The sequence below is a fragment of the Exophiala bonariae genome (assembly GCF_035927105.1).
Source record: "Exophiala bonariae strain CCFEE 5792 chromosome Unknown scaffold_11, whole genome shotgun sequence".
Classification (NCBI taxonomy): Eukaryota; Fungi; Ascomycota; class Eurotiomycetes; order Chaetothyriales; family Herpotrichiellaceae; genus Exophiala; species Exophiala bonariae.
The window spans coordinates 152530-173623 of record NW_027042486.1 but is presented as its reverse complement, the minus strand read 5'-3'; the positions used below and the strand labels follow the sequence as shown (position 1 = coordinate 173623).

The 21094-nt window shown below is 51.1% G+C and overlaps 9 protein-coding genes across 9 annotated transcripts; 6 read left to right on the top strand and 3 right to left on the bottom strand.

The window, feature by feature from the left end:
* Positions 1-28: 28 nt before the first annotated feature.
* On the bottom strand, positions 29-676 carry LTR84_001711 (uncharacterized protein; the record flags this gene model as incomplete). The annotated part of the gene is made up of 1 exon (XM_064845330.1): positions 29-676. The coding sequence occupies one exon, from the start codon at positions 674-676 to the stop codon at positions 29-31; it is 648 nt and encodes a 215-aa protein (XP_064706875.1).
* Positions 677-1741: 1065 nt separating this feature from the next.
* On the top strand, positions 1742-3343 carry LTR84_001710 (uncharacterized protein; the record flags this gene model as incomplete). The annotated part of the gene is made up of 1 exon (XM_064845329.1): positions 1742-3343. One exon carries the CDS (start codon positions 1742-1744, stop codon positions 3341-3343), a length of 1602 nt encoding a protein of 533 aa, XP_064706874.1.
* Positions 3344-3851: 508 nt separating this feature from the next.
* On the bottom strand, positions 3852-5196 carry LTR84_001709 (uncharacterized protein; the record flags this gene model as incomplete). Its single annotated transcript, XM_064845328.1, has 5 exons — positions 3852-3872; positions 4014-4273; positions 4353-4641; positions 4737-5047; positions 5130-5196. 5 exons carry the CDS (start codon positions 5194-5196, stop codon positions 3852-3854), a joined length of 948 nt encoding a protein of 315 aa, XP_064706873.1.
* A 731-nt stretch (positions 5197-5927) lies between these two features.
* Positions 5928-6926, top strand: LTR84_001708 (uncharacterized protein; the record flags this gene model as incomplete). The annotated part of the gene is made up of 4 exons (XM_064845327.1): positions 5928-5970; positions 6048-6383; positions 6437-6655; positions 6706-6926. 4 exons carry the CDS (start codon positions 5928-5930, stop codon positions 6924-6926), a joined length of 819 nt encoding a protein of 272 aa, XP_064706872.1.
* Positions 6927-7019: 93 nt separating this feature from the next.
* On the bottom strand, positions 7020-8792 carry LTR84_001707 (uncharacterized protein; the record flags this gene model as incomplete). The annotated part of the gene is made up of 1 exon (XM_064845326.1): positions 7020-8792. The coding sequence occupies one exon, from the start codon at positions 8790-8792 to the stop codon at positions 7020-7022; it is 1773 nt and encodes a 590-aa protein (XP_064706871.1).
* A 523-nt stretch (positions 8793-9315) lies between these two features.
* On the top strand, positions 9316-11162 carry LTR84_001706 (uncharacterized protein; the record flags this gene model as incomplete). The annotated part of the gene is made up of 2 exons (XM_064845325.1): positions 9316-10783; positions 10849-11162. The coding sequence occupies 2 exons, from the start codon at positions 9316-9318 to the stop codon at positions 11160-11162; spliced, it is 1782 nt and encodes a 593-aa protein (XP_064706870.1).
* A 1798-nt stretch (positions 11163-12960) lies between these two features.
* LTR84_001705 (uncharacterized protein) lies at positions 12961-15900 on the top strand (the record flags this gene model as incomplete). Its single annotated transcript, XM_064845324.1, has 2 exons — positions 12961-14433; positions 14482-15900. 2 exons carry the CDS (start codon positions 12961-12963, stop codon positions 15898-15900), a joined length of 2892 nt encoding a protein of 963 aa, XP_064706869.1.
* Positions 15901-16806: 906 nt separating this feature from the next.
* LTR84_001704 (uncharacterized protein) lies at positions 16807-18540 on the top strand (the record flags this gene model as incomplete). The annotated part of the gene is made up of 1 exon (XM_064845323.1): positions 16807-18540. One exon carries the CDS (start codon positions 16807-16809, stop codon positions 18538-18540), a length of 1734 nt encoding a protein of 577 aa, XP_064706868.1.
* Positions 18541-19597: 1057 nt separating this feature from the next.
* On the top strand, positions 19598-20934 carry LTR84_001703 (uncharacterized protein; the record flags this gene model as incomplete). The annotated part of the gene is made up of 3 exons (XM_064845322.1): positions 19598-19714; positions 19776-20239; positions 20307-20934. 3 exons carry the CDS (start codon positions 19598-19600, stop codon positions 20932-20934), a joined length of 1209 nt encoding a protein of 402 aa, XP_064706867.1.
* Between the last annotated feature and the right edge of the window lie 160 nt (positions 20935-21094).

Here is a 21094-nt window from a genome sequence, read left to right as displayed (position 1 = left end):
CAGCGGTGGGACGTCATTCGCAATCTTGCTAAGTCTTCTGCGCCAGAATCCACAGAAATGGGACCATCCTACCATCTTCATTATCAGATATAATCTCGGTATTTATAAGAGAGAAGCCTCGTTCTGTAAGTAGCGTCTGATATTGATCGGCATCAAATCCGCTCCAGTACATTTGAGCACCACCGAGCCATGGCTTAGTGCCGCCGGGGTTTTCCGTTGTGCCCAGATTGCACAGCAGAAAACCTCCAGGTTTTAACCAAGAGCAGATCTGTTTGAATATCTCCAGTTGTTCCTCTTTTGGTAGGTGAATAACGGAATAAAATGCCACCACGGCGTCGAAGTGGGAAGGCTCAAATGTGAGTTTCATCATGTCTCCGGCGATGAACTGGACATTCTTGGGAGAGATGTTCTTTTTGGCAAGGTCGATCTGGGCGTCAGAGATATCATTTGCGACGACGCTACGAAACTTGCGTGAAAGAAGGTCTGTTCCTGGGATTCCTGCACCACATCCTAACTCAAGAACGGGTGCATCTGCCGGATTGGTGATTTTGGCAAGCAGGTTTTGGATCTGTGAAGCGCGTGGAGATTCATGCTCCGCCGACCAGTCTAGATAGTGCTGAGCGATCTCATCATAGCTCTGTTTTACAAGAGACTTGAGGTTTTCGTTTTCCTCCATTGTGTCTGAGGTCGAAGTATGCAGGTAAAAGGAACGTACCTACACCTTAGATATGTGGCATGCACCAACTCCAAGTCGTGTGTCTATCGACAGGCAATGACTCACAATGACTCATGTAAATTGGTAGGATGCCATGGCGGAATCTGCTTGATCGCATTCAGGGAAGCTCTGAATGTGCGATATGATCAGTACACAGGTATTCGCCATGACTCAGCATCCGACGCGAAGTGACGTCTTCAAGTTGGAGCACCCCTCTCCTAGGGCCTCTTTGCTCTTCACGTACTTTGTTGATGATGATGAACCACCTTCCGTGCCTCTGGGAGACTCAGCTAGGGACCGATAATTACTTCGATGAGGTTGTCGTGGTGGGTTGCCAAGACTTTGTTCGGCCCGTACGATTATCCGAATTCGGGTACCAGGTTGGTGAGGTGTTACGCCTGGCGCCGTACTGAGGATCTCCCACAAAAGCACACCACTGTCCCTTCTGTGAAGAACCTTGGAACCTGTCTCGGTCCGAAAGATTCTCTACTAACAAGATATGACTCAACGTCGAAGCCGAGCGGTCTATCAGCAGCGACATTCGGATGTCGACAGTTTAAGGCAGCCTCTAGCACGGCGATAGGCGGCCAAGCACGGTGATCACGCTGTTCAACTTGAATGTTGCTCAAAACAATTGAGTCTGGGGCATCGAACTCGATGGTTGCTCAAAGAGCAAGTCGTTCATCGCCCTTGAATTTGCTAGGTTCACTTTATCGGTGCTTAACCGTTGTGCCCCCGGTGGGTGCCCTGACGAAGATTTATAATATGTCGGGGCCTCGGGGTTAAGTCCATGGGGACTGATCAGCTTGGACTCTAACTCATTAGAGCCGATTGTCCCGGAGTTTTGAGGAGATGAGCGGCTCACAAAATGCTATCGTCCCACATTATTGCTCCACCACCGCGACCTTGGGCATTTAATTCTTTTTTTCCTTTCTCACGGATGGTTTTTATAGTGATTCTCTCAGAGGTTGCCTGTGATCGAAACCGTCACTGTTCACTCGAATCCACAACACCTTTAATCTGGGCATGGTGACAGAGAAGAACGCTGGCAGTGACCCATTGCAGCAATCAGCATGGTCGAACTCGCAAGTCCACGATCATGACGAGATCGCGGAACACGAACACGATCCAAAAGCCGATAACAATTCCACCACCAAATCACTACCACAGAATTTCATTGACTTCGTGACTTACATACCACCATGGTGTCGCTATGATCCTACGCAACCTCCCAGGTTCTCCATCTGGTACAATGTGCTCTTTGCCTTCGCCGGTGCCTTCACCGTGGGAAATCTGTACTACAATCACCCAATCTTGAACATCCTCGCCCAAGATTTCGACGTGCCTTATGTCAAAGTGTCTAGAATCCCAACTTTGATGCAAGCAGGCTATGCGACCGGGCTACTGTTCGTTTGTCCTTTGGGAGATCTCTTACGGCGGAGGCCGCTGACACTAACACTGATTGCCTTCACCGCGACATTATGGATCGGGCTGTGCTTGACCCACAACTTCGAGATCTTCTGTGCCATCAGTTACATCACAGCTATCACGACTGTCATTCCTCAAGTGATGCTTCCTCTCGTCACTGAACTCGCACCGCCCAACCGCCGTGCCCTGGCAATCTCCATCACCACATCAGGGAACCTCCTCGGACTCGTCTCTGCACGTCTTCTATCAGGCGTCGTGACGAATTTCACATCCTGGCGCAACGTGTACTGGATCGCCCTGGGCCTGCAATACTCAATCCTCATCGTCCTGTGGCTCTTCATGCCCGACTACCCCTCCTCAAACCCTGATGGACTCAATTACTTCAAAATGATCGGCGGCATCATCTTACTGTATCCCAAACACGCCGTACTCGTACAAGCCGGCCTGATCAGCTACTGTATCTCCTCATGCTTCACCTCCTTCTGGACAACCCTGACCTTCCTCCTCGCCGATCCGCCCTACGAATACGCACCCATCACAATCGGCCTCTTCGCGCTGATCGGCATCGCCGGCATCGTCATGGGCCCCGTCTACGCCAAATACATCATCCAACCCTTCGCACCCGCCTTCTCATGTATCACAGGCTGCGTGGTTCTCGGTATCGGTGTCATCCTAGGAACTTATTCAGGGATGCACACGGTTGTCGGACCGATCATCATGGCGTTCGCACTCGATGCAAGTTTCCAGATCACACAGACCGCCAACCGCGCGGCGATCCATTCCATCGAGCCCAAGGGCCGTAATCGCGTCAATACGGCGTTCATGCTGTTCACTTTCATGGGCCAGATGACGGGCACGTCTGCCGGGGCGGAACTCTACTCCAGAGGAGGCTGGGTCGCGAGCGGGAGTCTCAGTGTTGGCTTCGTGGTCTTGGCGCTTGTGCTCTGTGTTGTTCGGGGCCCGTATGAGCAGGGTTGGGTTGGCTGGAGCGGAGGCTGGGATATCAGGAAGCAGAACCTTGCGCAGGCCACGGGCGGAGAACAGACGGTCGCGAATGTGGCTGCTCCGCCTGTTGCGGTGGCGGTCGGACATGACCGTATTGATGAAAATGGGAAGAGTGCTTTTGATATGGAGACGGACGTTGAGAGAAACGGCAGTCAGGATGGGAAAGAACCGGGCTTGAAAGGGCATATCAAGTAAGAAGATTGAGAAACCCGTGAATTTTTGCTTTAGTTGGCATAACGTGCATACGGCGTATGGTGTGGATCTTTGATGCATCACGATACAGCAGTGAGCGGAACGTAATTTACGTGGACACGAAGGTACAGGAATAGCACCATAGATGGCGTTGAAAATAAATGGCCTGAGACTCTTTTGACCGCAAACAAGATACACACTGATATATTCTGGTCTTGGGCAGGACTTCTCCCTGATTGGCATCCGCTCACTCAGCCGCCGGCCAGACCTGTTCCGAGATTATCGCTTTGTATAATGAAGTTCCACGTCCATCGGATCATGATCACTACACGGCTAAAACATCACATGCATTGATCATGAGGCTCCGCCGTTGGAGATTGCTCGTAGGACCGAGATTGAGAGCGTGCCAGAACGGCACTTGCACCTGCCGCCGCTTTGACTTCTTTCAGGCGAGGATATCGAAATGAGCCAGCGCATTTCGACCTTTGGTGACGTTTGGTTGGTTGAAAGTTTAGTTTCCCCATCCCGTGCCCTGTCATGATCATCGTTGGTCAGCAAAAGAGCCGTCCATAACAACAGACTACGCCCTAGGTCGCCGCAAACACGACCCCCAGGCACAATTCATATCCAGTCCAAATACCTCGGAATGAAGAAAGAAAGGTTCGAAACTCACCAGCCCCAAAATCTCCTGTCCGATATTAAACTCTCTGCTATTCTTCTCGCCAAGCCACTGAGGCTGCGTCTCTGCAAGTCCCTGCTCAATGTCGACCGCGTTACCGCCCGTGACGAACAGCGCCTTGCCATGCGTCTGCGGCTCCGCTGTCACCTGAATGATATACTTTGCGACGTCGGCGGGTGTGTTCAGTGGCATTTTCTTGTCTTGCCACATGCCGAGGATACCGGATAGAAGCTGGGTGTCGGTTGCCCAGGGACCTGTCAGAAACGTGGGGTTAGTTGTGACTTCCAGTCGACGTACTGAGCCGAAGAAGCAGGTGGGACATGGGTGACATACATATCGCGTTGGCTCTCAGGCCGTATAAGGGCGCGACGTAGGCGCGTAATGCACGCATAAGGCCTAGGACGCCGTGTTTCGCGGACGAGTATGCGAAGAGGCCTGGTGCTTCGGTGAAGCCTGCCACGGAGGAAACCAGGGTGATGCATTTCGGTGAGTTTATGGATTTCGGGCCTGCTTTTGTGCCGGTGATGTCGTGGTTCTCCTTCAGATATGCCACGGCTATCCGAGCGAAGTACATACTGCCGTTCAGATTGATGTCGATTACTTCGGTGATGCCTTTGGGTGTCTATGCATTCGTGGAATGAGTGATTCGTTCATGCCATGTCCCACGTGGAAACCGCCAGATGATCAATAGCTGTAGAAGAGGGTGGATGGACTCACCTCTCGCACAGATTCAAGATTCAGCTTGTTTGGCTCCCAATACCCCGTTCGTTCTGTCACCGCCGCGCAGCAAATTGCCATATCGATCTGGCCATGCTTCTTGTATGCTGCATCGAACAGTGAAAGCAGCGATTGGTAATCCGTGATGTTGACCTTCAAGTTGGTCACGGTGCCGTTATTGCTCGTCGACGACGCACGGAGTTCTTCGACAACTCTGGAGCCTTTGACATCGTCCCAGTCGCCAAAGAAGACGTGGGCGCCAGATGTGTAGAGTTGGCTCACTGTTGCTGCCCCAATGCCTTGTGCTCCACCTGGTAGGACGAGGCTGAATGTTAGCAAATGGCCAATGACGGCGGACTTATCAATGGTGGTTTTGGACGGATCATGACGAACCGGCGAGGACAACAACCTTCCCTTTCACGGAATCGAGCACCGCTTGGTCTACTTTGACCTCCGCCATTATTTTGTGGATGCGGGGTGTGTGTGCCGGACGAGAGACGGGGTCTAGATGCGTGGGCTTAGTAAATCCCACGAACCATTAAGTAACTCCTGATATCTCGGTTATGTGGTCTGGGTGATCTGCCTCGTAACCTCAAGCAATCATCGCTTTTATATCAAACATATTGACATGGACGTCGAAATGTGTGGAGGACTGGAAGGCTCGGAGTATCTCCGCAACCCACACGAGTTTAACCCATCTTTTCTTGTTTCATGTGGATCAATTAACGCAGGTGCATCGTCCTCTGCGGCGTTCTCGTCTCTGTGTTCGTGGCCAAGGTCTAGGTGCTGGCGTACCAGATCCGATGAGGGGCAATGGTGGCTCGCTGTATTGAGTTTGGTTGACTCGGCAATTCAGCCAAGCGTGGATCAATAGCGACATCTACAACACTTGACTCGCTGAGATGGTTTGGTGGGCGTGGATGGGTAAAGGCAGGACTTGCCCCACACGTCGACATCGTGAACGTGGTGCAGTTTCGAGCGTGGGGCATTTCCGGGGATACTTTTACGAAGCCCTGTGTGCTGGTAACATTCGGGAATGGTTCGTGTCCAGATGAGCCAAGGTTCACACCTCTCGCGAAACGACGGGACTTCTACATATATCCATCCTCTTGATCTCTCGCGTGGAAGGGCATATTTTCCGTCAACCTGAGACACGCCGTAACTAAAGAATAGTCATCAAAATACGCTACGATGGGTTCCGTTGCAGCTGAAAGAAAAAGTATCATCGTGACAGGTATGTTGGCCATGACGGAATTATTTCCACTCTGATTTCATTGACAATGTCTTTTACTGACGCAAGTGTTGCGACAGGCGGCGCCTCAGGGATTGGGTTAGGCATCACAAAATCATTCGCCGAGCAAGGCGCCCACATCTCAGTGCTAGACGTCAACCCAGATGGCGCCAGCATTGTGGAAGGCCTGAGGGCGGAGTATCCTGGGGCTAGCTTTTCGTTCAGCAGATGCGATGTCTCGAATTGGAATGAGTTGGCCGCTACCTTCAAGGACATCTATCAGTCACAAGGTCATATCGATGTGGTTATGGCCAATGCTGGTATTTCCCGAGAAGGAAGCTTGATCGTGGATGAGGATGAGCCGTCACAGCCGGGTCTGAAAACACTTGAGGTGAATCTCCTCGGGGCCATTTATTGTGAGTGATGATATTCTCAAGCATTCCCATAGTTTTGCTGATAGGCGGGACAGGTGTTAAACTAGCCATCCATTATCTGCGAAAGAACGCTGTCAAAAATTCTTCGCGAGGGACGATAATATGCACGGCATCGAATGCTGGGATCTACCCATTTCCCGTTGCCCCAATCTATGGAAGCTCGAAATCTGGGGTCATTGGATTGGTGAGATCACTGGCGAAACCACTGGAGAAGCATTCGATTCAGATCCATGCACTGGCACCGGCCGTTTTAGGTAATATGAACCCAAAAACCACTTGAATTATGGCTGACAAAGATTCGTAGAAACCAATATTGCTCCAAGCAAGGACTTATTTAAACCCATGATCATCACTCCAATGTCAACTCTAACGAAAGGAGTCCAAAGTCTGGTTTCCAACCCATCACTGAACGGGCACATTTCTGAGGTACACGGGGAGAGTTTCACAAACCGAGAGCCACCCGAGTATGTGGATGAGGACAGTCGGAAAAATCTGGAGACCTTCTGGAATTTGGGATATGCGTAAGTTGGAGGAGGATGGAGGGAGAGCATGTGGGTGGGACGCAAGTTGAACACGTGAAAACTTGGCGGTTGTGGCCCATGATATATTCCTTTCCTTTTACAGGACTTTGACGATGGAGTCAGGAAAACCTCTCTCTACGATGCAGCTCGTATCCGCGCTCAATTCGAGCAATGCACCTAGGAAGATAGCACGATACACCAAAACCATTTTCAGCCCCTTGAAAGCTGTTTGATCAGCGCAAACATCGTGCTGTGGTTGCGGAAGGTCATTCCTGTCGAATAGTGGACTTTCTCGAGATTTAATGCCAAGCTCTGATTCGATACGACTGATGATTGAAAAAGCAGCGCAGATGGCATCAGTGCGGCTATGAAGGCGAATCCAATCATCGATTAGATAAATACCTGTCAGCAGTTTTTGTTTGGCAGTTGTGGATGTCTCCATCAAATATTTTGTCGGCATTTGACCGTCCGTACGATTCGAAGTGCCATCCTTAGCGATCTCTTGAACCCAGTCGCAACAAAGTTGAATCATATCCCGTGCATACAAGAGATCATGCTCGCTCTTGCGGAAGTCACTTGTCATGCTGGCGGTACACCATCCGGCACCAGGTGAGTCTTCAAGCCAAGAAGAACTAGAATGGTGACGGGCACGTGCGCCGTAAATGTAGAATGGATACGCTGCCGTGGAGACTGGGAGAAAGGAACCATTATGTTGTTCGATGGCGTTTTGCAGGCCGCAAATGACGTCGTCCGGAGATTTGGACCAGGCTTCGAACTGAAGGGCTAAGTGTTTGATAGCTCCCCTCAACCCGAGGAGCTTCGACGGGAATGCTCGCACCAAAGAAGGGACGGAGGTGAATAACAGGAGCGCGAAGATGTAGGTTTTGACGTACCTAGCGCCATACGAGCCTCTCCCACCGAATAATACGGAATCGAGATTCGAATTTAAATGATTATGGTTACAGTGAGACGTCAACTTTTGCAGGAAAACGCCGAAGCTCAGTTGGACAGACCCTTCACTGACGGCGTAGCCAAGATATGAACACTTGACCAAACCATATGACAGATCAAGCATAGCTGCCGTCTCAGCAGAGCCGATACTGTGAAGCTCGCTAATGTTCAAACGGTATTTGGTCTTACTTCTTTTCTTCTTCGCACGATATTTGGGGCTTTCGCGGTAGGTTTCATACAGCGCAACTGAGCCAAGGACGGGATGGTCCCGGAAAGTCAGCTGGGAGGATTCGCCCACGACGGTGACGAAACGACTCTTTGGCAGACGTTCAATTGTACAGCCATCATCAGAGATTGCTGCTAGATGGGCGAGGAAACTGACCGACCCGGCCGCTGGAGCAGCAGAGATGTCAGCGGGTAGATTGTCGGTTTGTCGGACGACATTAGACCAGATCCTAGGATCTGATATACCCAGTTCAGTTAAAAGTCTGAGCCATGATGCTCCTGGTTCACTCGGCCCGACAGCGGGGTTGTGCTTGCTGCAACAGACATGGTCAGGGAATTCTCGATCGATTCGATGGATCTTATTCATGCGATTGATGGAAGGGACTGATGCCTTGGTACGCAGACCCAGTTCCGTAAAATCGAATCGCGACTTTGATAGTTCGGCGAATGGGCCGATGGCGACTTTGCTTGCTTTGATGCGACCGGGCCCAGCAGCCAGTAGACCCTGAAAAATGGTCAGGCAGGCGACGATGAGGGCCAAGACACCTATGGCAGCAGTGATTGCGAAATTTAAAGGATCCCAATTGAACCGTGAGGTGGTTTCAATGAGCTCTTGGAGTAGTGCTCGGGTGGAATTGTCTTCGAGGAGGGCTCGAAGTAGACATTGTGTTGAGTTGTCAGGGCATAGCGACATCCTCAATCACGCTCTAGATGAATGATTAGGCCATGTCGCGTGCATCGGAGTATCACGGAATCTGCTTGTTGTATCAACAAAGCGCGTTCTCAATATCCGAACCTGGATGTTAGGATTCAGGAGACCTGAGCGACGTATCGTGTCGTGGCTGGGAATTTCTCGGCCACCGCGTCCGAACCGGATCCGAAAGGCTGACCCACCCATGGATGGTTTAACCAGTTACGAGGCTTCGAGATGGGATGGAAATAGCATCCTTTGGACCGATGCCCAGGTGGGATATAATCCGCCCTGGACCGTCCTTGATCTCCTGTCCCTTGGGGATCTCCACTCTTTACCCCAGACTCAAGTGTACCTCGGAGGGAGGACATGGCACTGATACAATAATAGTAGAGGTAGCTGCGTGTACTCATAGGTGGACTGCTTCAGCTGTCGATACCGCAATACGCAGTTTTCCTTCTCTCTGGGAATACAGGGGTCCTCTATCGCATTCCCATATCTAACTTACTCCAGCTAGCCACCCACCATGTCGTCTGCGAAATCGAGGCTGTCAAACATAGCAGCACATTTCCTCCCATCCTCGTCGCCGTCAAGTGGCAAGTCGATTGATAACCTAAGTATTGACGGCCACACAGTAGGAACGCCCTCATGGTACAACAACCATACCTTATCACCCACATTCTTCCTACCGCGTGCAGCTGACATTGAACCCAATGCACCTGCCATTTACCACCGTACCGCCAACAACAAGATCATCCGGAAGACATACAAGGAATTCTCGGATCGGGCGCGAGGGTTTGCGTATTACCTGAAGAAGAAAGGATATAAGAGAGTGGGAATCCTATGCACCAACACCCCCGCATTCCTAGAGGCCATCTACGGGATCGGTGGTGCAGGAGCCATCAATATTGCAATCAACTATCGACTGAAAAAGGATGATATAAGTTATATATTTGATCATGCAGACGCCGATGCAATCATTGTAGATGCCGAGTTTGAGTCGCTGTTGGATGACTACAAACAGACGCATCCCAATGTGCCGCTCATTATCGATACGGATACCGATGCAGTCGAAGGTCCTGGAAGTGGCCCGTTTGATCAAGCGGTGCTTGAGGGGTTTGAACATGATCGATCCCTAGGGTCCAAAGGTTGGGCTGGTCTTGAAGTGCAAGCTCCGAATGAGCTGGAAGTTAATGCCCTAGCTTACACGTCTGGTACCACGGCGCGACCCAAAGGAGTCGAATATACATATCGAGGCTGCTATCTGGCGGCGCTCGCGAATGTGATTGAGTCAGGACTGAGTTATCACAACGGCGAGCGATGCAAATATCTCTGGACGTTACCCATGTTCCACGCAATGGGCTGGACCTTCCCATGGGCGGTGACAGCAGCAAGAGGAACACACTATTGTCTACGCAAGATCGAATATCCCGAAATGTGGCGACTGTTGAAAGAAGAAGGCATCACACACTACTGTGCAGCCCCGACGGTCAACACACTGCTTTGCGCCGACAAGAATGCCGCGAAGCTCCCACAGCCAGTCCGCGTCACGGTTGCGGCCAGTCCTCCCACTGCACATCTGTTTGAGCAGATGACCAACTTCAATCTGCACCCGGTCCATGTGTACGGTTTGACTGAGACGTATGGGCCCATCACGAAAGGATATATTCTGCCCGAATGGCATGAATATCCAAATATCAAAGACAAGTATGCCAAAATGGCACGGCAGGGCCATGGACTCGTAACGTCACTTGCAGTGCGAGTGATCAAGACCGAAGTCCCCGAAGGCGTGATCGAGGATGTCAAGAAGGACGGTAAGGAGATTGGTGAGATCGTGTTCAACGGCAATATTTGCGCGCGTGGGTATTACAAAGACGAGGCAGCGACGAGGAAGCTCTATCTTGGGGGCGTGCAACATTCTGGGGATTTGGCCGTGTGGCATCCAGATGGAGCGGTGCAGATTCTTGATCGCGCCAAGGACATCATCATTTCAGGTGAGTGCTAGGACGAGAAGAAAACCCAAGGAGAAGATCATCTGCTAACAACATGGGGCATGTAGGTGGCGAGAACATCTCATCGGTCGCCCTCGAATCAATATTGGCCACTCATCCCGACATTCTGGAATGCGGAATTGCGGCCATCGCGGATGAGAAATGGGGAGAGGTGCCCAAAGCCTTTATCACAATCAAATCAGAAGCCAGCGTGCAAGGGGAGGATATCATCAAGTGGGCACGTGAACATAAAGGCATCAGTAGATTCATGGTGCCCAAGGAAGTCGAGATTGTGCCAGAGTTGCCCAAGACCAGTACGGGTAAGATTAGGAAGAATATCTTGAGGGATTGGGCCAAAGGTAAGCCTAGAGGGGGGGAGTGAGGAGCTATCGATCTGTCTTGTCTATATTGGCTACCTTGGTATTACTTGGGCTGGGCTCTCTTGATGTTATACCCGTGTTTGATCAGAACGAGGTGACTGAGCATGCCGCGATAAGAAGGGAACACTGTATGCTTTTCGCCATTCTTTGCAGAGATTACAAGGTTACATATACAAGGTTGGGAGGATATGTACTCTTTTACCATGAATGTAGGTACAGTAGTATCGAGATTTGTACATACAGAAGAAGTCTTATCGCTTCCGAGGGTCGAACCGAGATACCTCTAGATACCTCTACAGTCGGTACATACCTATCCAATATCGGCAAGCCGGAGATTATAATGCCCGCTGGACACGTCATGACAGTTCAGGTTGGGAGAGCCTGAGCGTGATGAATGCCATGAACTGCAGTGGCCCAGCGGATTGATTTCGGACGAGCCTGATCAGCTCAATAATTGATATGAAATACCATGATTATTAGGTATCTTCACGAAGTACCGAGTGGTGCTGTTCATTATTCCTAATTGGTAGTTCGGCGTTTCAAACTCGATCTGATATACAAGTAGATACATACCTCCACTCGCTAATAAAATCCTCCGTAATTAAGTGGTATGCCGGAGTACGAGGTTGAGGTAGGCACCCTAGGTAGGTACCTAGGTATTACCGTCATGATGTCTCTGGAATGGAAAACGTCAGGATTCCTCCATCTATTTAACCACCAATAGTTCTTTATCAGACCGCCCAGTGGTCATAGTCATCATCGGACTGAGCCTCCAAGTGACGAAGCACCGTGGCAGCTCCCAAGCCCAAGATCCCTGAACCGGCGCCAAAGGGTCCTTGGCATTCAGGCTAGGTACCTAAGGTACCAGAACCACAATACCTTAGGCGGCTCTTAGGCATTCAACGCCGGACGAGGCTCTGTAGGAGTAGAATTGACAAGGCACACCCGCTGTAACTCTGTGCCCCATGGTCATATGGTACCCCAAAGTGCCTGAAAGCCCGCCCTTATCCGCAGGTACTGTCCCTAACCAACTCCAACACCGCATCTCCCACGTCCACTTCCACTTCCACTTCCATTATTGCAACTGCCACTGCACCGCAAACACTGGCCAACTCCCCGACTTCAACACCAACCCTAACAACCAACTCCATCTCTTCCTTCCATCTCGCTCAACCACCCCTCTCCCTTCAATCACCATCCCTACAACTCCTCAACCAACACCTCGACATCTGCATCGCATTGACCTAATTCCACGCCTGCTCCTGCTCCTGCTCCTGCTCCTGCTGCTGCTCCTGCGCGTCTCGTGTTCTCCTGACATACCCGCCACTGCTGCCACTGCCACTGCTACCGCTTTGATTTCTGTCACCGCTGTCGACCACCTGCACCTCGATTTCCAACTCCGAGTCATCTCTCCTATCGCACCCACACGAATCGACCACGACCACGAACTTCAAACACCTCATTCTGCCCCTGGGTTTTCCAAGACGCATTCGAGGACATGGTTTGCACTTTACCACCATCTGAACTACCGTTTGCGTCTCATTGAACTCGTCCCTTCTTTCACCCCAACCCTCCTGCAACCGCAACCTGTCACCACCACCACCCTCTGACCACCCAGTTGGCATTCTCTCTTCACTCCCTCTCTCGTCAATTGCGCCATGCACATCGTCATTCACCAACTTGCGTGAAAGCATCTGATCAAATCCCCGTGGGCTTGCGCGACAGTGGCCACCTTAATAAGCCACTCTCCATCGCCCTTTCCGGAACCACCCTTCCCCCTCCAGCCTGATCGCGGCAAACATGGCCACCGAACCACGACAACGTCTATCTCCCATCCACACTCGTAATTTGAGCTCAGTCACCGTCGAGTCCTCTAGTTCGGACAGCTCTCCATGTCCAGGAGACGATGAAGACACCGACTACTTCATGGCCCATGCCAATGACTCCCAATCCTCACTGGGAGCTGTCACAGCCATCCGTGATTGCGACGACGACATTGACCTCGAACAAGCCCATCGACTATCTCCCATCTCCAAGCTCCCTCCCGAAATCCTCATTGCCATCATTACAAAACTCACCACAACCGCCGATCTGAGAAGCTGTATGTTGGTTTCCTACCACTGGGCACTCTACACCGTTGGCATATTATGGCATCGGCCCCTCTGCAACAAGTGGATCAATCTGGTCAGTGTGGTGGCTGCTCTGAGCAAAGGAGAAAAGAGTTATTTTCCATACCACGAAATGGTTAAACGTTTGAACCTGTCTGCAATTGCTGACAAAGTCAACGATGGCACCGTGCTACCTTTTATGACCTGCAAGGCCATCGAACGTTTGACCTTGACCAACTGCTCCAAATTGACCGACTTTGGCGTCTCTGGTCTTGTCAATGGCAGCAGGAAGCTTCAGGCTCTGGATGTGACCGATTTGGACGCCTTGACCGATCGAACTTTACATGCTGTGGCAGACAATTGTGTCAAACTCCAAGGCTTGAACATCACAAACTGCTCCAATATCACAGATGACTCCTTGGTCAATATCGCCGAACGCTGCAGACAACTCAAGCGTTTGAAGCTCAATGGTGTCATCCGCGCCACTGATCTCTCCATCACTGCTGTCGCGAGAAATTGTCGTTCCATTCTTGAGATCGACCTCGCTGGTTGTCACTCCATCTCCTCCGAATCAGTCACTGCTCTACTATCAAACCTCTCACATCTACGTGAACTCCGCCTCGCCCACTGTATAGAGATTAATGACCTGGCCTTTACCAATTTACCTCCCCGACTCTCCTTTGATGCTCTGAGGATCCTGGACTTGACAGCTTGCGAGGCAGTTCGCGATGATGCAATTGCTCGCATCATACCTGCCGCCCCACGATTGAGGAACTTGGTCTTGGCTAAATGCAGACATATCACCGACCGAGCAGTCGCTTCAATTTGCAAGTTGACCAAAAACCTGCACTACATTCATCTTGGTCATTGCATCAACTTGACCGATAGTGCAGTCATCCAACTGGTCAAAGCATGCAATCGTATCAGATACATCGACCTAGCATGCTGCTCTCGTTTGACCGACGCGAGTGTACGCCATCTGGCCCAGCTTCCCAAACTGCGGAGAATTGGTCTGGTCAAATGCCAGAATTTGACCGATTCCAGCATAATGGCATTGGCACATGGCCCCCTGTTGTTTAGTCCCACAGGTAAAATCGGGGTTCCTTCACAGTTTGTATCTCTGGAGCGGGTACATCTCAGCTATTGCATCAACTTGACCTTGAAGGTAAGCATCTCGTCCATAACTTCTCAGCAGATCTAACCGTGAATACAGGGTATTACCGCGCTTCTTCACAATTGTCCAAGATTGACCCACCTGTCACTGACGGGAGTGCAAGCCTTCTTGCGAGAAGATTTGACTCGGTTTTGCCGAGATGCCCCTGCCGAGTTTACACATCCCCAGCGAGATGTATTTTGCGTCTTCTCTGGCGAGGGTGTTCAGCGACTTCGTGAATACCTCATGCGAATGGCCGTGGATGAAGCACAAAGAGAAGGCCGCGATGTGATTGACGACAACCTACTGGATGGGGTGGATAGTCCTGGTACGGATACCATGTCAGACGATGGAACCATTGATGGAAATGATCAGCTCATGGACCCTGTGCTCAACCCCCATCGACATGGCTTGCCCTTTGACAACCCTCCACGTTCGAGACCCCGACCTAGAAGCTTGCATGAAATGCCAAGTTATCATGTCGACATGCCACTAATTCCTTTTGATCAAATGCAGCAAATGGGTCCTTGGACACCCGGTGAACCATTCACCCCTGAAGCTCGAGCTGCGTTGGCACCTCCGCACTTGAATCTCATCCATTCGACCACTTTCGACCATCCCAGTCTCTTCGACCATCGATCTCGAAGTCCCGGACCTTCCCTCGGTTTCGAGATTGCAGCCGAGTACAATGCGTACAGAGAACGTGCAAGAAGCACATCTCGAACCCCCTCACGACGGCATACACTGGAGTCTGGTTCAAGTATTTTTGGAGCTCCCCCTGTTCCCATGCATGGCTATGGGGAGGGCAGTTCTCGAGCTTTAGAGCTTGCTGATTATGGACATGACCCTCGGGCTGGATATTTTGACGTTGACGATGTGAGGCAATACCCAGCATGGCCGAATACCAACGCGTTTGCACCTGAACATCCCCGTCGACATGTTCCTGGAGCCGCTTTCCGAAATCCTGGTGATGTGCGAGTATCCAATCTTCGACCAGAACCAGGTTTCAGTGCATTTGATGCGAATCATGAAGCCATCATGTCGACGATTCCTGCCAGTCGATCCGGAAGCCGTCATCCATCGAGATCTAATAGCCCTCATGTCTCTCGGGTCAATAGCCGAAGCAGGCTTGCGGGTCTCATTCCTCGAAGTTACACATCCACACCTCTAAGCCAGGGTGAAAATGCAGGTCGATCTTCCAGACAGGCACGAAGTCGAGAAGTGTCACAATCGAGAATGGAGGAAGAGGCACATCGTGACGCTATGCTCCGTGCACTTGCCGAATCAGATGCCGCACAACAATTACGACCAGAGATGTCAAGCGCGGGTTCAGACCGGCAGCGCCCCCTACCAGCACTACCTTCAGCAATGGACATCATACCTGTGACTGTGACACCAGCGGAGACGACTTCACAAGCGGTGGGCATCCAAGGAAGTCAAGAAGACGACATTGATCAGGATGTGACTATGACTCAATGAAACGCCGTTTTACTCAGGTTCAACCGCATCGATTAAGTACGAATGGCATAGAACATGACTGGTATAGATAAAATGACATGAGGCTCCAGCATGATTCTAGTGGTGTTTTGGGTTTAGAGGGTCACTCAGATTGACCCGGGTCAGTGCTAAACCAGGGATCTGGTCCATTTTACGGACTACCTCATGATGATATGGTGGATACCATTAGTCTGCCAACGAGCAGTGAGCGCGGAGTTTAAGGAGGTCAGACCATGCCACAGAAGCTGGTCGTTATGGAACGGGGGAACTTATGGTTTCATTTTGTCTACGTGTACTCGTTGCACCCGGGAGCATTGTTACATAGGATTTTGTAGTGGGCGATTGATTGGACGCATCCACACACACATTCAAGCTAGGGTCGGAACCACCAAGGTTCAACATTAGGTCTACCATTACATTCTTCTCAGCATATTGCCATGGACTGGTAGCTGTTATCAACAATGCAAGGAACAGTTATTTGCTGGGCAGCGAGAGCCATGGCTCATTCTACAAATAGTGCAGTGATAGAGATAGTAAAGAGACTGCTGCCTACAATCAGCTCATCTACATCAATGTTCAATGAACAGTCTCCACTGGCCGAGATGATTAAAATTCAATCATAATCCACTGAGACTTCCAGATATCTCGGAACTTGGATTACACCGTAAGGAATCATTGTGCACAGCCACCTGCCAGGATGTGGCGTCAACACCTGTGGCGTTTTCGTCCCTTGATTTCTCCGCTTCAGATCGATTGCGTCTCGGAATCATAGAGCATACTAGCCTTTGGGATCTGGAAGCACTGTCGATAAATGCTCCTTGTTCTTCGACAGTCCGGGCTTTATGAAGATGACATAGGGGGAACTTCCAGCGCCCTGCCCGAGCCATCATGGCTTCTACGCGGGTCATAACTCGACAATCTGCTCTCCACCCACTCCATCATTCCACTCCTCCTCGCCCACGATCCTTCACCCATAGACCCTCGCTCCTTTTTGTTGCTCGACCTATCCCGCGGCCTCAGCTCCCATTCCTCAATACTGTCTCTCGAGCCAACATCATACAAACACAAGTCGGGCGATTTATCTCGACGGAGCGCAAGCAAAGATGGAAAGACAACTTCTGGCGCCAGGTTCGCTTCCACAGCTACCTGTGGCCCTCCATCTTCCTCATTGTGGTTGTCATGAACGGGCTCAAGCATGTCAAACTTGAATCGGAGTATCCGACCCCACCAGACTGGAGCTTCTGGTCTCGCTGGGAATACCGCATGGCCAGATACACTGAGCTCGATGACGAGGCAAAGATTCACCGTGTTCTGACGGATTGGGGAAAGGTCGGTGTCTACTATACGCAGCTATTAGAGAGGTTGGAGAGTGAGAAGTACGACGGGAAGCATTTGGTTCGTGCTACCGCTTCTTCGGCTTCTGATGAGGGCGATGGCCTGGATATCAGTGCGAAAAGTGAGCAATGGCAGCGAGGATACATTAATGTTTTGATGGCTGCAGCTCGAGCTGCAGAACATTTACAGGGCATGTGTAGGAGGAAAGACGATCCGAAGGGCAAAATCTACCCTCGCGAATGTATACCTGGACCGGATAATCCACGTCCTAAACCCTTACCGTGGGACAGGAATAAAGCTCATATCAATCCACCCACCGCTGACGAGGTTGAAGATGCTTTCCCATCGCCCCAGTTCTTCTATGAGAAGCTTCTAACCACCGAGAGTCTGTCGACACGGCAAAGGCTTGATGCCGCCTTGGCTTATGCCGACTGGATCGAGTTTACGGGCGAAGTGGAAGTCTCAGATAAGTGGTATCAACGAGGTGTCATGATCGCCTCTCGGGCACTACCAGCAAATATCAGGGGATCCGTGGTAGATCTGAACTCGGGCGTTATCAACAAAGCCCACGATCACGATGTCACCGATAATGTTCTGCGAGCATCCACCGCACTCGCAGTGCACCATGCGAGAACTGGGCGTGTGAAAGAAGCGCTCCCAATCTTCCTCAGTGTCCTCCGAGCGAGAAAGTCGTTACCACCTTCGCCTTTCGGAGCAACAGGCGAGAAGCAAAGACCGAAACGGGACGATTCTCCGGTGATGGTATATGTCTCCGCCCTGAAAGACGTACTGGTCGAGCGACCCTACCCACCGGCACCACCAACGGGAGACGAGCGACCCTACCACACGCTGAAAGAAGCCTGCGAAGAAGTCGCACTGATGACGTACATTGGCGAAATCCTATTTGCGACAAGTGAGAGCGAACGCGAAAAAGGACTCGGCTGGACTAGAGATAGTGTTGACGCCGCCGAAGCCGTCATGTGGGTGATGGATGAGCAGGCTGTGAACGACGGACGGGAAACTTGTCGTCAATGTCTTGAGACGGGTCTGCAGAACTGGAAGGCCATGGCACGCGAGATGGCGCGGTATGCTGTCAAGAAAGTGGATGAGGTTCAGAATGGTTCGGGTTTGTTGAGTCTGGGAATCGGGAAGTCCTCAGGGTTGGAAAAGGCGCGGCGTGAGGCAAAGAGGTGGGAGGATGAAGGCGAAGTCATCGAGTTGCGGATCCAGAAGACTCTGCCGCTGGCGCAGGCGTCAAAACCTGATTGGAAATTAAACCAGTCTTGAATTTCCCTCCGCGAATACTGGAAGGCTGAAATCAAATCGACGATGCACAGACTGAGAATGTCTCACAACCAGTATACGATCGGACAAACTTGCCTCGCTATCGGTCCAACTACCATGTCCGACGTCCAGGAAAGCATCAGAATTTATGTCCGCATCAACACTGCGCCTGTCCCAACATGCAGGGTCACAACCATCCCTATACGCACCCAACATGAACAAAAGCCCAGGCCACATCGGACGGCTGGTCATGGTGCATTCGGCTATGGAGTTAAATCGCAGACTGACAGCAAGCTTGCCAATTCAAAAACTGCTAGAAGTCACTTTGCGGCAGCATCATCAACATGATTGGAAAGAAAATCTAACATCATGGTCCCCCATTGGCAAGGCACATGCCTCGATGCCTTACGACAAACAGCCTAAGGGCCGCGGCTCTATCCACATCAATAGATCCTTTGCTGGCTGATGAAAACCTAATTTCGGTTTTCGATTGAGCAAAACCACTGACTGAGCAGGAAAAGAAGTCCCTTACTTGCTCCTGAGCTATTCAAGTTGTACAACAAGCAAAATCCAGGCCAGCATCTACCTGGGCGCATCCATTTGAGACCGCACGACATGGGAATTTCGTGGGGGATGGTCGCAGCTCAACAGGCATTGTATGGGTCAAGCATTGAATGAGATTATATACCAACACGAGGCCGCCCCTTTTTGTTCCTTGTACTCATCCTTCATGTTGTGTTTTGATAATTAGTCCTGAGGTGGGAGAAGAGCCATCGCCACCTGAAGTATTGATCTGAGTTTACACCGCCCTCTGTGAAGAATGCGTTGGACATGATATCTACCTGGTGAGGATCGACTGAAGTACCGACTGTTTATACCAGCGTCGCTACCTTGCCCTGATGTCGTCCGCCTGCATCATCAAGGCCTCGTTGCATATCTTTCAAGGATCAATGTTCCTCCTCCGCCGTGCTTCTCGCCAAGTTCTTTCCTGTGAGTGACGGCCTTGTCCTGTACCAACACCTTCGGCCTCCGTCCATCAACGACTTCATAACTCGCCGTCATGGTTCGCAGAATAAATGGGGCTTGTGGCTTGCTCAACAGGGCAATTCTTCACTCTACACTCGCCTGCTTCCTGGTTTGGTTGGGCCTCTTCACCCTGATCCACTACCAAGTCATAGTAAGTTCTCACGTCACCAAATCCAAGCTTCAACCACCATTCCAACTGACATCCGTGGTAGGACGCAGCCTTTTTCGGCTTCTCTTCCTGTGCCAACACCGAATTCGAGTATAACCCCCATACGGCCTCTCGACCAGCCTTTCCACCACCAGAAAACACCACCTACCGCGCACCAGACACCATCGACACCTTCCTGAACTACAATTACCGCAACCACACTGACTGCCAGATCTCGTCTCTGGATCTTCATTCCGCTTTCTCACCACTATGCAGGACAAGCGAGGAATTCATTCGTGCCTTCTCCGGCGGCGGCCGTGTTGGGTTCAATCGACCTTTCATCCCCCTGGATTGTGATATGCGCTGGTTCACCACCCAAGAAATCTGTGAGATCTTTTCTCGATTCGAAAAGGTCATTGTGGTGGGTGACAGTATGATGAGACATGTTGTCGGAGCATTAAATGTTCTTCTGCGCAGAGATCTCGGCTACGGGGCTGTCACCAACTGGAACTTCAATGATCAAGAAACGTGAGTTTTTATCTTCCAGCTCGCATCAATTGAAATATCCAGTCACTGATCGTGAACAAATCAACAGCCTCGACTGTTTCTGCAACCACCAGATGGACGTCAAAGCATGCTCTGTCCAAGGCATCTTCAGCACATCTTCCGTCCTCGAAAATGACCCGGACTCGCTCGCCTGCAGTCAACCCATCAACCTCGTCATCGAAATGATGCTTCGCTTCCCACTTGACCCCACCGAAGTAATTCGATTCCAAGACCTCCTCTCGTCGAAGAAACCCAAAAAACCCTACGCGTTCGTATTCGGCCACGGCCTGTGGAATGACCTCGACATCCAAGCCTCGCTGAACTGGCTCGACGGGATCCTTGACCACACACTCGAGAAAGCTCCCTACCTCAATCCTTCTGGTCGCCACAAACACGCCCGCCCACCCCTCTGGCCCCGCATCTACATCACACCCAACTCGGCGGGCGTCAGAAAACCCGACGCGTGGCTCGTCAGCCAGGGCGACAAGGCGCTCATGGTGTTTGAAGAGAGCGTCCGGGTGGAAGCGGGCAAACGTGGCGTCGACACCCTCGGGACCTGGAACATGAGCATTCAGTCGACCAAGTATGACGGCGTCCATTTGGATCTCAAAGGGAATCTGATCAAGGCGATGGGGGTTGTGAACTGGCTGAATTTGATCCATGTTCGGGATTGGTGATAATGATGATGATGATGATGATGATGGCGATTATCATGTCGATTTGAGACTTGTTGGTCTGTTTTCATCCGCTATTGAAACGTGAATCGATGGATGTGCGGCCCGTTCAGGAGAGAGAAGTAGCTACCACACAGCTGCGCCAATTATGTGACTGTACTAT